The 14,542-nt window shown below is 46.0% G+C and overlaps 2 protein-coding genes across 2 annotated transcripts in view; one reads left to right on the top strand and one right to left on the bottom strand.

The window, feature by feature from the left end:
* The first annotated feature begins 699 nt into the window (after positions 1 to 699).
* Positions 700 to 8,102, top strand: LOC119464920 (uncharacterized). The gene is made up of 4 exons (XM_037725788.2): positions 700 to 852; positions 2,297 to 2,477; positions 6,217 to 6,358; positions 7,917 to 8,102. The coding sequence occupies exons 1-4, from the start codon at positions 756 to 758 to the stop codon at positions 8,004 to 8,006; spliced, it is 510 nt and encodes a 169-aa protein (XP_037581716.1). The 5' UTR covers positions 700 to 755; the 3' UTR covers positions 8,007 to 8,102.
* Positions 8,103 to 10,109: 2,007 nt separating this feature from the next.
* Positions 10,110 to 14,542, bottom strand: part of LOC119463815 (uncharacterized) — a 33,608-nt gene continuing 29,175 nt past the window's right edge. The window contains exons 10-12 of the mRNA XM_037724638.2: positions 12,791 to 13,428; positions 11,232 to 11,863; positions 10,110 to 10,563 (exon numbers count right to left, since the gene is read on the bottom strand). Of these exons, the coding sequence (XP_037580566.2) occupies positions 10,110 to 10,563; positions 11,232 to 11,863; positions 12,791 to 13,428 (1,724 nt within the window). The remainder of the gene's footprint in view (positions 10,564 to 11,231; positions 11,864 to 12,790; positions 13,429 to 14,542) is intronic.

The raw sequence follows: 14,542 nt of genomic DNA, 5'->3' as shown, positions 1-14,542 counted from the left end.
ATATTTTGAGACTGCTTTAAACGTAAATCTTATTCGTACTTGAACCGCATTCCCCACTGAATGAACACTATAATAGTGGCCGCGTCAAAGTGATCATCAGCATTCGTATTACAGGTAATGAATAAATACTAAAATATGAATACATCATGAAGTACGCATAAAGATGCGTAAATGTCATAATAAATAATAAAAGTAAATGTCATGAATAGGTGTTAGATAATTATGAAGTATGGGTGACAACGGCATCTGCAAAAACAGCCGGGTTAATGAAGGCAGTGATGACATGAGCAAAGTGGTTCCAGCCTCTTGCGGCCCCAAAGAAAGAGTGAAGCTTCGAAAGTATTGGTCCAGGCACAATGGTGCTTAAAGTTAATTTGATCACCGGTGGGCTAAAACATGAACGAAGGGGACAAGATGCACAATGGATGAATAAGGAAACTAATTAATAACGCTGCTTCAGGCAGTCATACAAGCAGTGGTGGCTCGAGTACTAGAGGAAAAAAACTAAGGTTGCGCTTGCAACAAGATTAAAAACTACGGCAAGCGCCACAGCGCTATAGGCGAGACATCGTTAATCATTCAACGCAAGTCGCCCATTCATCGCGCATAATTTTTCCTGGTGTGCTTGTAGCACAACGGACAGGTGCCACAACCTTCAGAGTACACAGTGGAATGTTTTTAAGTCCGTTAGATGTCAGCCTGTACGTAAGAAGGAAACATTGTGAGCGGCATTTGGCAACGCTCTTCATTCAGCGATGTTGGCACTCACGTTGGCGGCAGGAATCTCCTTCGCGTCCACACTCAGAATAGGTCAGGGAGAAATCCAACGGCCCGAGTTGACGCAATGCCCATGTGAGTCCCCGCTATTGCCTGACATTCGCGCAATCGGATCGCATCTGACATCGTCCCGCTGTCATGGAGATCGATCAGTCAGTGCTGTGCGCATGCTATTCTGTTTAGCACTACCGATATATCCTTACAACCGTGGCGCATCCTCGAGGCATTGCAGGGACTCCTCTTTTTTTTCACGAAGCATCAAGTCTCAAGATACACAGAGGTATCGCGTATACCCCAAGACAGCACAGCACAGAATTCGCAGACTGTGCCAACAGATCGCCACAGCTTAACAATTCGCAGTGTGACAACTGCGCACGGTACAGCGGCGTAAATGCACATTTTCCCCTGTAGGTTCGTCCGTGTAGCCCTTGGTGATGGCTCAGTGATACGCAGTTCTGTTGCTGAACACAAGGTCAGGGTTTCGATTCCGGATAGCTCTAACCTCATTCCCTTCTATGCGAAATGCAAAAAAAAAAAGGAGCTTGTTTACAAAACTTTGGTGCAGGGCTGGAGTGTTCAAAGTAGTTGAAATGATTCCGGAGCCCATAACTGCATTGCTTCGTCATCCTGCTCTTGATTTGGGACGTCCAACCATATTGTGGTCGGTCGGGTGTTCACGTGAGTCACGAAAGACGACGCATGGTATGTGCGTAGTTTTTGATCAAGAGTGCTTGAACGAGGGACATCTCCGGAGCCAACGTTGTCACAATGGTATCCGCATAGATGCTTTGGCTTAAGAGACGCGACATAGTTGATCAATGTTAATCGCTTCATGCCACCAGCTTGACGCGTATTTTTCTTATGTGCCGAAACTGCGCGCTCAACGTGCGATGTGATGACAAAGAGGAGTTTTATTGGAAGGCACCCGCTCATTATTGGTCGTGTTGGCCATTTCTTTACTCTTGGTTCATTAGCTTTTTTTGTCTAAACACACAAAAAAAACCATTAGCCCAACCTTGCTTTCATATTCCTTCATTGTTTTTCCCCACCTCCTGAGCAATGCAAAAGATGTGGGACTGTTTTCACGAGCGCTACATTGTCTTTTTCTCCACTTTCATTTTGCTTTTTTGTATTAGTTATGCATTTTATTTAAACTTAGCAATTAATTTTCCTTATGCTTTCTCCGACTTCATTGTCGGTTTTCTGCATAAGATTTTGACAAACAAAAGGTTCGGGCCCGTCGGATCCCCTTATTCTTAAAACTTTCCAGAAGATTCACGAACGTCTAAAAAGTGCGCGACGTCTGACGATGTCACGGTACTCTAGAGAATGGGCCTGGTTAAATATGTAGAGCTTTTTTTGTGGCTTTGTTATCTCCCGTGAGGATATCTGTACAAACAAAATTCCCGGCACATATCTGCTTTACTTCAGAATTGTTCTGTGCTAACATTACCGGCATTTCTGCCGACTACCAACAAGCTCATTGCTGAGTTGTACAATTTTTTTCTTGTTCTTGCAGTTACTAAGAAAGCCTTGGAACTTCAGAACTTGGTCATACAAGATCTAGCGCTCGGCCGAGACATGAAGCTTAACTTCACTGGGCTGCTCCTGGAAGAAACGGTGGGCGAGCCAGCTCTGAAGTTCACGATGTGGAATTCCTACAACGTCCGAATGCCTTGCATCGAGGACTATGGCAGCTGGTAAGGACGCTGTGATTCGTGCGTGTCGATATCACACTTTCCGCTGTCCCAGCTATTTACAGCTTGCTTCATTGCAGCTTTGGTGCCATCTGTCAGCAGGATCATCATGCTTATATAATATCATGATCATTGTCGACATGATCCCATCATGATAACGTTTGCAGAATGTGTCGCTAGAAAGAAATGTAGAAATCATCGCGATGATTGCCAATAAGCGAACAGCTTGTAGCAACAGCAGAAATGAGGTGCACACGTTAGCCATACTTTCGAAGTATGCTGCTGACGTCAGTAGTTGTGTTTGATGACGGCGACACAGGTAATCGACAACTTTTGTCGGACGGCGTGACAATGTGAAAACGGGGATCACGCGTATGAGGACGATGGAGAGGATGACAGCGCAACGACAATGTTAGCATGACGAAGCGGGCATGACGACAACGGAATCCCAGCAGCGTGACGACGGCATTCTATGACGGCGGCATGCCGATAACGAAATGAGGATAGTGTGACGACTATGGCACTGTGAGGACAGGCTGTGCACGTCCTCTTTCTTCTCAATTCGTTTACTCTATATGCGGAGGCCAGACACTTACCCCGACCATTCTCTTTAAGATAATACAGATCCCATGTATACTGTGGGAGTCGGTCTAAGCCAAACTGCGGTGTGCCGGCAATGTGGTACGGCGAATTTCGACAGGGCGCGCTGCGGATTTCGGAGATGAACGCGCCCCGCAGTCCTTTTTCTTTCCAGGATATTGTTCGGCGAGGCTTGCGTTGGCACTGTAAAATACCTAAATATATGGCAATGTAGAAGGCTCTGGGCTCTTTTTGTTGCTGGAGCATTCCGTAGCGCATGAGAGACAGATATACAGATTTTCATGATATGCTGGAAGGTTAGCCTGACTGATCGCCTAGCATAGTACCCGAGGTGTGACTTTGCGGGTGGTCTTCATTAAGTTTTCCGAATTTTTTTTTTCAATCGCCTGTGGCAGATCGCATAATTCATGTCCTCTAGCTGGATTCTTCGAAGAGGCGGACATTGCTAGCACGAGAAATTGAAACACATATTCAAGTGATTAACAAAAATTCACTAATTAGTTTCTTATTTATTTACTGTACGGCACACTGAGAAGTTTACGAATTGCAACCTGTGATTTTGCATGGCGTGTCTACTTATAATGAATTTTCACTATGACACCCATCTCGAGGTATTCATTGCCAAAGTGTCCAATGAAATACATGTGCGTTCCAGTTACTTTAGTGCTTCAATGCGTAAAATAAGGTGCTGTTAAAAAAAATAAGCGGAACAACAGTGCATTTTTACCCCTAGTTTGATGGCGCACATCTCAAAACCCGTGCCATTCTCAACACTCGTTACAAGAGAATATGCCTTGCAAACTCACCGGCTACAATTCATAAATTGTAATATGTACCTGAAATAATTAATTAAACATTTATTTAGTTAATTTTAATTCATTCAATACGTGTTTTGATTTCTCGTGCAAGTAATGTCCGCCTCTCTGAATAATTCAGCTCAAGATCTAAAATTATGTCATCTGCAATAGGCAAAGTTTCTAAAATTTCGGAAACTTAAAAATGATCACCCCGCATACTTATTGTTGGGTTGGTTCACAATTTCTGGCGGTGAAAAAAAGGAAAAAAAAAAAGACGCGAGCGCAATAAAAGAAACGAACACGAAACAGCATCACTCACAACAAATGTGAGTAACGTTTCCTATCCGTTTTTTTTTAATTTTTTTCCTGGTTCCGTTCCAATCGCAAGTATACTCCAGGTGGTGCGTGATAATTATGCTTATATGGAGTTATGCCATGAGCACACATAATGCTCATGCACTCACAGACCCACACACACGTGATAAAACTAAGCACCAACTATCGTAAAGTCATGTGGACCATAGAAAGACTATCAGCGGTTACGTACAACGTACAACGTACAACGTGCACGTGATAGTTTTCCACGCACTGCGAAGGTGCCGCTGCTACAAGCTCGAGTAGCGCTGGAAGTGTGCCTACAAAGATTGTCTCTCTGACAAGTAGCCGCAGCTGTCACATAATACGTGTTGCAAATCCTCAGCAGCGTTACAGAAAGAAAACATTGATTGAGGGTTGTTTAGCAACATGCTATCGACATGAAGCAACGCATATGTAAATGCAAGTAAAATAAGAGTTCACAGTCCACTATGGATATACTCAAAAAAGAAGAGAAATCCAATGCGCAGAGGTGGGGAGTTTAACTACAGAAGGCAACCATTCCGTTTGCAACCTTCACTATGGAGAGGGTAAGGGGATGCAGAGAGACAAAACGCACACACTGAGAGAAAGGGAGAACAAAATTAACACATGCACACGATGACACATAAAGAACAAAAAGTCGCAGTTTCGCCCGAAAGGCGAAGCATCGATTCATAGCAAATTGGTAGAGAGCTATACCAATCAAGGATAGTAGTTTAATGGGCCGTATAAAGTTCTAAACATTTGCTTACTAACTAAATAGACAAGCATGGTGTCACACGCGCACAGGTAAACATGAACACATCTCGCTCGATGACCGCGGAAACCCGCTGTGAAAACGCGGAAGTGAGAAAACGCGCCAGCAGCAGCGGGCAAATTGACCTTCGCGCTGTCCCTCGTCTTGCTTCAACGCGAACTAAACGTCGAAAGCACAGCGCATACGAAGCTATCGGCACTGCGCGCATGCACTTTGTCCCCATCGCAGATCGCTTTGAAGATGAGGCCCGCGCGGGCGCGCACTTCGCCCACATCGCAGATCGCTTTCAAGATACGGCGCCCGCGCGGCCGCGCTCTGAGCAGCAGCCGACGGTTCATAACGCACCTTCCCCCTTTCCTCCCCCTCCCTCTCCGTCGCCTCACCCCCGTGCCTCGCTCGCGAAAGACCGTGCGCTACCGGCCTGCCTCCCTTCCTCGCGTGCGCTACATTGAGCCGCGATTGCAGGCTCACCCTTGTACGCTTTCACTCGCACGCACAGCGTACGGCGCGCAGCGACGATTTTATCGCCGTTGGACTTAATACGGAACCTCACGGCGACGACGACGCCGAAGGCAGAAATGTGCTTGGAGTGTCCATATAATTGCTATTGCAATAAAACGCGAGAACCTCAGAGTCGTTCGTCTGAGTCTTTTAGATGGTGGAACTTCACCGGCGCCTGTATCGCCATCTAGTGTGACCTATACTAAACGCAAGCACAGTAAAGCACACAGGCAGCCAGGGACGCACAAGGAGGACAACACAATAGCGTGAATAGACTTGATTTCATTTGTGCCGAGTATCACTCATTGACTAAACAGATTACCTGAGTGTAAACGTTAGGTGGTAAAGAAAAATGAACATAGCCAAACAGAAACACAGGCAGTCACCACGTGTATGTTCACAGTTACCCGGCGATATAAATATATAACGCTTTTTAGTCGCGGTTTGGAAATCTTTATTTTTAAGAGTAACCTTGGCGTGTGTGTTAGATGGTGTACTGAATGCGCTTATTTCATTGACGAAACGGCTAGACAACCGACGCACTGTCACCTTTGTGATACATCATTTAGAAAGTTATGGGCCATTCTATTGACTGATATCTACTTGCTTCACGAATTTTGTTTGTCCTAAAATTTCCTTTATAAGCGGTAGTTTATGTTTTCGCGACTGGTAGCGAGGTTAGCCCGATTAACACTTATCTTAACATTGTGGTTTTGCCACTTCCATGTAGCACGTACAAAATGTGCGGCGGCACCACGGTGATCGAGAAGATGGCGAGCGGAAGCTGGAACAACACTTGTCCTATTTTGCCCGGAACGTACGAAACTTACATGAAGCTGCCGGTGATATCGGCCGCCAAGTACGTCCGCGAGGTGAGTAAGACTTTATACCCAAGTCAGACAGGCAAATTTAGTGACACTCCGAGCGAGCGCACTTTGCCTCGCTCAGTGTCATTTCGGCGACATGGTGCTAGACGGGAAAATGAAATGTCATTCGGGATTGATGACAATGACGATTTAGAATTGTAGAGCTTGATATGATTGTTAGCATTTTGAGTTTCAGAAACGGTTACTCTTTTATAACAAAAAGAAATGCTTATTTCGAAGATGTCTCACAATAAAAAAATAGAAGTATCATAATCTCGTTAACACACGTATTTGCTTTGACTCAATCAAAGCGCAAAACGTATTCGAAATTACAAGAGTCAAGCTGGCAAATTCCGACGAAAAAAATGAGCGTTTCAACCTTAATTCGGCTTCACTGATATCCTAAAGACGCTCATAACATCTCAAATTACGAAAAAGTGCTCTTAGAATTAGTGCCGAATCTGCTGTGAGCATTTATTTAAATATTATTGAAGTGTTGCTATCGAGGCTACGCACCAACAGCGAAATGAGTTCGTCGAACACACTCGCTGGCGAGTGCCCTCCACAGCAAGTGTCACTATACCTTTCCGTCTGACAGCCTGCGAGTGACACTAAATGCGAAGTGCACTCGCTCGGAGTGTCACTAAATTTGCCCGTCTGACCAGAGTAGACACTTACACATCTTTAAGTCAAACAGGCATTATGTCAGAATAGCGACAACTCATATGAGAACTTGATTGCCTTGGAGCTGTCTGCGGTAAGGTTGTTTCACAAACTCTCACCATCATCGTCATCATCACCACCCTCCCTAGCGATCTCCAATTACCCCTGCCTTGCGCTAGCTGATTCCTAGGTATGCCCGCAAATTTCCTTATTTAATCAGACCCTCTAATTTTCTGCCGTTCTCGACTGCACTTCCCTTCTCTTGGCACGCATTCTGCAACTCTAATAGACCACCGATCACCGGCCCTCCGTATTATATGGCCTGCGCAGCTTCATTTTTTACTCTTAATGTCAACTAAACCACATGCACTGTTTGATAATTAAAGTGATTGCAATTCCCCAAGAAAGTGTCACAGCAATTCATAACGGCTGTTTCGACTAAACGGCGGTAAGAACGGCCATAATACAGACGTCTTTTAAGAAGGTCCTTACGTCAATGGCGCAAGCTGCATGACGAAAGATGGTCACGCAACTGAACAAGTGACATATGGTTCGTGTTTGCACTGTGTGTTTGTTTGTTGACAACTATGGCGCGGGTCTGCGAGTGAGTGTCGAATACGCTTTGATGCAAACACAGAAAAGAACTCTGTTAACCCAACTAGATTAACCAGAAAAGAAAAAAAAGACTTCTCATTGGAGTGAAACCAATATTAAATAGTAGCCATTGGCTATGTATCTTTCAGATTTTATTTACATGATACCGTAGCTGACAATAATTGAGTACCATGCTGCACTACGAGTATTTCCGTGATGCTTTCTGAAAAGTATTTTTTTTCACGCTTCATAGGAAATAACTTGTGATCGCACGTAGCGAATGTGCATTTTTCAAATTCTTTTTCAGAATGGCACCTTTCGGGTGAAGTTGGAGGCCGTAAATGGGAGAGAAGTGGTTGAATGCAAGACGTTCCATGTTTATCTCGCACCGAACTAAAAGAAAACGGTTATTCCGATTGTCACTGCGTTGCTTGCCCCCGGGTCAAGCCACATCAAATCCAAGTTTATTTCACACAGCAAAACGGTTGTCCGTGCGCGAAAGTATGCCACACACACATCTTGAGTGTATCTGTAGAGACCTGTACAATCAGCCCCAGCTCTTAGTTTTAATTCTGATCGTATACAAGGTGATGCAATCCAACGCAAAATGTGCACCGAAAGTTGAATTAAATATAAGTCAACACAAAGCGCTTGCGATACATTTGGTGTAGCACAAATTGTACCAGGTTATCTTAAAAGCTGGTAAAATAAAAAAAAATTCTGTGGCAGATGACAATATTCTCATCCTTGAATTGGGTTGCTCGAAGAGGTGGACACTACTAAATAAAATTATCTAAATAAACATATTATACAAATTAAGTAATAACTTTGTGACGCATTTACGAATTCTGAAGATTGCGCCTGGTGATTGCACATGAAAGTATAAATTAAACAAGGCGTTTTAATAGATGAATGGAAACTTAATGGGAACATAGACGCCTGGGTGTTAATTCAAAAAGTGGGCATATCGTAATTCTGCGTCTTCACCTCTTTCGCAGTTTTTCAAAATATGCCAGGTGTATGTTTCAAGCGACCGGATATGCGCTTTTACATTACTGTGAAGAGTTCTCGCATGGAAACCACGTTCTGCAAACTTGACAAAACTAATTGAAGAATTAAAATTTCGAAATCCGCTTTGCTAGCTGTGCGCGTTTCACGATTCTGAGGAATCAAGGAAACTAGTGAAACTAAATTTTAATGGGTAGATTTAAATGGTACTTGAAAGCTATAAAATTCCTGCTTTACTATGAAGAACAAGCTGCGAAGAACAATGGCGTTGTAACCAAACAATCAATCACTCAATCAATCTTTGTTAGAATAATACTGGGTATTCGCATAAAGTACACCTGACAATGAAGTGTCGTTCTTTTTGATGCTTGTAGTGCGGCAGCTTGCGGCAGCAGCTTGCGGCTTCTCCGAACAGAGAATAGCGCGCACAGACTGCACAGTTTATTGCTAATCTGATTGTAGATAGAATTGTTAAGTTGTCGCTCAGGGTTATCGCCCTGTTGACCATCGTAGATAGTTGAGAATTGATATCGTGCGCTGATTGGCTTGAATCAAATGGCCATATTTCAATACTCTTTCTGCTCCCCCTATGGTTTTGTTTTCCTTAAAAACTTACGCTTTACTGTGGAGCAAGAAGAGGCGATGGCGCTGCAATGCTCTGCTCCATGAAAAAAAAAGGGGGGGGGGGGGGGGGGGGTTGAAACAAGATTTTTAGCCTATTTTACTCCTCGCGAGACGAGTAATTTCGGGCTTGAGAGATAAAAGGGCATATCAGATGTGAAACGCTCATATGACCAAATTTGTGTTGGTGTGCGACATGTGGTGTGCGACATGAAAATAACCAAATAATGAGCACGTTGAAACCAGCCCTTGTACACGGCCACCCGTAATCCATCAACGAAAGACATGATAACGGCCGCGAACGTCCATATGATATTTGGAAATCTTTCCACGAGTCATTGCAACAGTCAGACTGTCGTGGTCTACACTGTGCTCGTGTAAGGCTAAGTACACCACTCTCGTGACCTTGTTCTTGTTGCCTTTGAAATATGGAAGGGGTATGCACAATGTGGTCAGTGGAAACAATAAAGAATGACTGCTTTCACGATCACTAAATTTTAAGTAGTACCACTATGGCACACAAGCAGAAGGGCATGTGAATGCGACTATTCATTTTGTCAAGTTATATAACACGTAGTAGTAAATAAAAAAAGAGAGAGAGAGAACGCATCGTAAAGGAAATTCAGTAATCCTCCGTAGTGAGCGTGCTCTCGAATCCACGTGGTTGGATTTCCGAATGTGTTATGTGAAGGTTACAATTACGATAGCTATTGCAAAAAAAAAAACAACAACAAAAAAGCAAATAATTGTATGTTCTCTTCGCTCTGCGATCAAACATACAATTTGACATTCTCTAAACATTGGTTTGACGCAGACGGGGCGCGTCTAGGGCACCAGTGCCGCAATAGAAGCCACACGACGACGACACATGTCAGAAAGGAGCGCACGACTCTCGCAATTCTTTGTAAGACGCGTTTCGGCAGTCAAACGCCGTCGCAAACTCGGGCATACCGAGGAGCGGCCAGGTGCAGCGCTCTCGGGGCTTCAAGGCATCCTGCCTCTCGGTTCCGCAAGCCATCAGGCAGAAGCGAGCGAAGAACTGCCTCTGCACCTCCGGCCAGTATCGGTCGTGCGTGGAATCTTTATCGCGGTCGCTGTAGATGGCGGCCCTCATCGCATCGTGCGCGACCCTGGCGGCGCGAATCCAGGCGAACGCGCTGCTCTTGAAGGCCTCTGACGTCTTCGGGTGGGGGTTCCGGTTCGGGTGCCGAAGCACGTCTTCGTCGGCGCGCGTGCGCAGACATCCCAGCCGAAGTTGGGCGTCGAAGAGCTTCGGGGTGGTCCACCACGAGTCATGTGACCGGTGCGGCGAAGTGGCGTTCCATCTGGACGAAGGAACAACACGAAAATGAGTACGTGAGGATTGCGTGGCGGCTCACTTTGAAAGACGCGGCTTTAAAGCACATCTGCTGATACCTGAGCTCTAACATTGAGAAATCTTAGAAACTAGGTGAAGCATTCTACTCCCGTCAGAATGCGGCAGCAGCTGCCGTGAATCGCACCCGCGACCTTGTGTTCAGCAGCAGTACATCATAGCCACTGACCCAATGCCGCTGCAATTTTTTCCATGGATGAAACGAGCGCATTAAGTAAGTTTCATGCGCAAAACACGTGCTGGGCTTACTCGGAGAAGTAATGTGCACAGAAGAAGGCGGTACAGTACTCGCCCGAACTAGTGAGAAAAAAAAAACACGCATGATTGAATTCTCCTTGAGGGCACTTTAGGGCGTTATTTTCTGGCCTGTATCACCCTTCGCTATTTCACAATAAGCTAGCGGTCTTTTACATTCACTGGAACCCAGTGAACGTCAAAGACAGCTTTCTTATTGTGCAGTACCGTTCCGACAAGTTAAAGTGTGATTGTTTTCCAGGGAAACTGTAGAAGAACGTGACTCTTTCTGTAGAAGGCCAATAATCAACGAGAGGTCGTGGTTAAGTTCACGTCTTTCAAGACGCCAGAAGATTCCAGAGTGTGCTCCGCGTCCGTACCAACCTGGCGTAAGGACCAACGACGTCGGCCAATGCCTTAGCCATCGCAGCCCCAACTGTGCCGTAGAGAAATGGCGACGCCGCGTGTTCGTTGTAGAACACGGGACTGTCGAGGTATCCTGCCGGCAGGAAGATCTTGTCGTAGAGGACATCGTACACGGGCCACGGGTGAGCCCACAGCGACGCCATGCGTGCGTTTACCCAGTGCGGTGGATTATGCAGGACGCCCTCTCTCTGGGAAAGCGCGCGGAACGCGACGTAACTTCCGGGAAAACTTCGCTTCGATTTTGCCGCCGAAAACTGTTGTGGCTCCCCCTGGAGGTAAGTAGTGTTCGCGTTCTTCACGCCACTATCACCGGCAGATGGCGCCAGTGTCTCTAAGGAGATCATGTTGACCCTGTTGCGCGCCAGAGCTGCCGTCTCTTCGTCGAGCCAGTCGGGTATGGTAATTCGCTGGACGTTGAGAAACATAGAGTTGAGCTGGCCGATTCCCGCTGCCGGGTGGGTCACAGCGATGCCCCGCAACACGAAGTGCCAGTGCAGATGTAAGGCTGCGTTGACGGCGTCGAAGCAGACATGTCCGGTGTCCTGGCCAGGGGTCGAGTGGAAGCGCCTCGCGAAGTCATAGCGAAGAGCCTGGGAGCGGACAAAATAGAAAAAAAGAAAGCATAAATTATGCAAAGTGTAGAAAATGCTTACATGATGAGGTGGTACGCAGAATTTGTTTTTCAGTAATCATATGTGTTTGTTTGTGGTATGCGTTTTGTCGCTAATATTTGATGCGGTTTTGATATGGTTTAATGTGGTTTGTTTCACGCGTGGCTGCGGCTTGAGTGCTTGAAATTTGCGCTTGCGCCAAGTAGAATTTTCCCTGTACCTTGTTTCTCTAGAGCTAATCTGTGATTATTCACTTATCAGCGCTCAGACGCTCAAAGTATTGTTCTCACTGGCCCTACAGTCTGTCATTTAAAGGGATTCAATGCTTGGAGCCACATGTAATGCTCTAAGAGTTCAACGCCGGTTCATTCTGGTTGAGGCTGAACAATGTTTACGTATGTCTTCTTCTTCGAGACAGCTTCTTGGGTGGACCGCTGTCTCGGATAGCTGCTTGGACAGGGTAATTTGAATAAAAAATTGGGCTCTTGTCGAAAATAATGAACTATACTCCGCGACAAACCAAGAATACAATACCCGCTACGACTGCAAAATCACGTACACTCGACCTGCCCTCTGTGCCTCTACGCTGTGAGACGTAGTTCCCGAGAAACGATGTTCGGAATAGACCCCCGGGTTAGTACTTATAGATTGGGTTACCTCTGGTTTGAGTGTAGACAGCAGGGATTTTATCTTCCCGATGCGATGCCAGAGATTATTTATGTTTGTGGAAATTTCCGTGGAATAAAAGCGCTGTTTTGGCACATGCAGTCGCGTTGCTTGAAGTTCTCGCATGCAACATATGCGGCATCATGGACTTGGTACAAAGTCATTGTAACATCTATAGAAGCTTTATTTCTATAGGGATATCCCATAATCCCTATAGGATCCCCATATAGATAAAGTTACCTGAGCGAGAATGGTAATTATGAGGTACCACACGGTCGATCGGAGCTGAGCCTCGGCCAGGTGTTGGCAGACTTTCCGGGTCTGCTCGTATCCGGTGAAGAGTAAGATGTCGTCGCCGGTTACCGTTAGCCCCTGGTCAGTGAACAAACCAAACGCCTGCTTCCAGAGGCCCGGCGCAAAGCTGGCATCCTTCTTTAGTTCACCAGTGGTAAGCCATACGCTTTTCACGTCGTCTTCGGCGAAAATCTCTACCTCGCTGTCCACGTCGAACACTTCGCGAGCAATGGCCACGGCATCGGAGGTCACGGTCAAGTGGCGTATGACGTCTGCGACGTAGGCCTCGACATCGTCGTCCGTGGGTGCCGCTCGCAGTACTCGGCGTATCGAAGGCGCGTTGGTGAGATGGATAAACGTGCTCAAATCATTCTTTGTTCGTGAGACAACCACGGCACTGTGGAGACCCGTTGCGAACGAGATGTTTATCGCTCGCACGAAAGCTGCGCGGAACGAATCGCTTTCCAAGAGGTCTGTCACGTTCACGTGTTCCAGTACGGACTCGACGTCGTGCTGAAGGCTGGAGCCCGTCGCGTTCATGTACGCGGTACAGTCATCGAGCAAACGCTTGCCGATCCGAATAACTGCGTAGACGAGAAAAAAAAAAAAAGCAATGCAAGTGCTAGTTGAAACTGGCGCGTGAATTCGCTGATGAAATTTGCACTGATGATGAAAGCCACCGTTCAATATCATACGCGACGAATGCAGTGCACAGCCATCCATTTACAATGCAGCCCTGTAAGAACACTTCCTTACATTATAAAACCTTACGCGCACGTACAAGGCACCAGCGTATCAGTCGGTTAGTCGAGATGTTTTTATGTTCGAATAATATAGACAATTTCACTTAGATGTTTATTGCGGTTAAACTACCTTGTGCATGCGATTGAAGTATAATTGCGTTAATGCATCAGTGTTTGGGGATCGGAGGCCATTTCGCCGAATTCACTTTTGGGCCTCGTGCTGCAAAGAATCCTACACGTACACAACGCGGGTTGAATCGCATACATGAGCGGTACCTTGATATATCGCCGTGCGACGTTACGAAAGCATCGCCTACCACACGCTTAGAAGAAACGGAAGTGACGTGCCACAATGCTTCTAAGGGTATTGTTGGAGCTAGTAGGGATTTCAATGCTCATTACCGCCTTAGCGCACTTTACTGTTGCGACCTAACGGACACATCGAGTGCCTCTCCATGCTCGGCTTTCCGCCATTGTTAGTATACCTGCTGTACTATCTGCTACCCAGTCATGTGGGAAAGTTTACTTGTAAACATAAACATCGTGCGAAGATCAAAATGAGCTCCTTCCCAATGCTTCTACGTGTAGTGTTCGAGCATGGTGCACTAGGGAACGTTTCCGAAATACATTGGACCGATAGTAACACTGCTCCGAACAGACCGCCAAGCGCACTCGGGACAGCGAATTACCGGATTACCGATTATCAGTCAGTCGCGTTTGCATGCATGAAACATCATTTTATTGTACATAACCGCTAAGCATCCGAATACAATGCGCCATTGGTTACACGCAACGTATCGTCTTGAAGGGCGATTTTAGAATGCTTGAACAGGAAGAACGCCAACACAAGCCAGCTGCTTGGCTCTCGCTTTCTTTCCGTCGATACGACGTCACCGACACGACGTTCTCAATGCGACAAGCATCTCGAAGTTATAGCGTGGTTTACTCGATTTCG

The sequence above is a fragment of the Dermacentor silvarum genome, chromosome 9, assembly GCF_013339745.2.
Source record: "Dermacentor silvarum isolate Dsil-2018 chromosome 9, BIME_Dsil_1.4, whole genome shotgun sequence".
Classification (NCBI taxonomy): domain Eukaryota; kingdom Metazoa; phylum Arthropoda; class Arachnida; order Ixodida; family Ixodidae; genus Dermacentor; species Dermacentor silvarum.
This window is presented reverse-complemented; position numbering and strand designations above follow the sequence as displayed.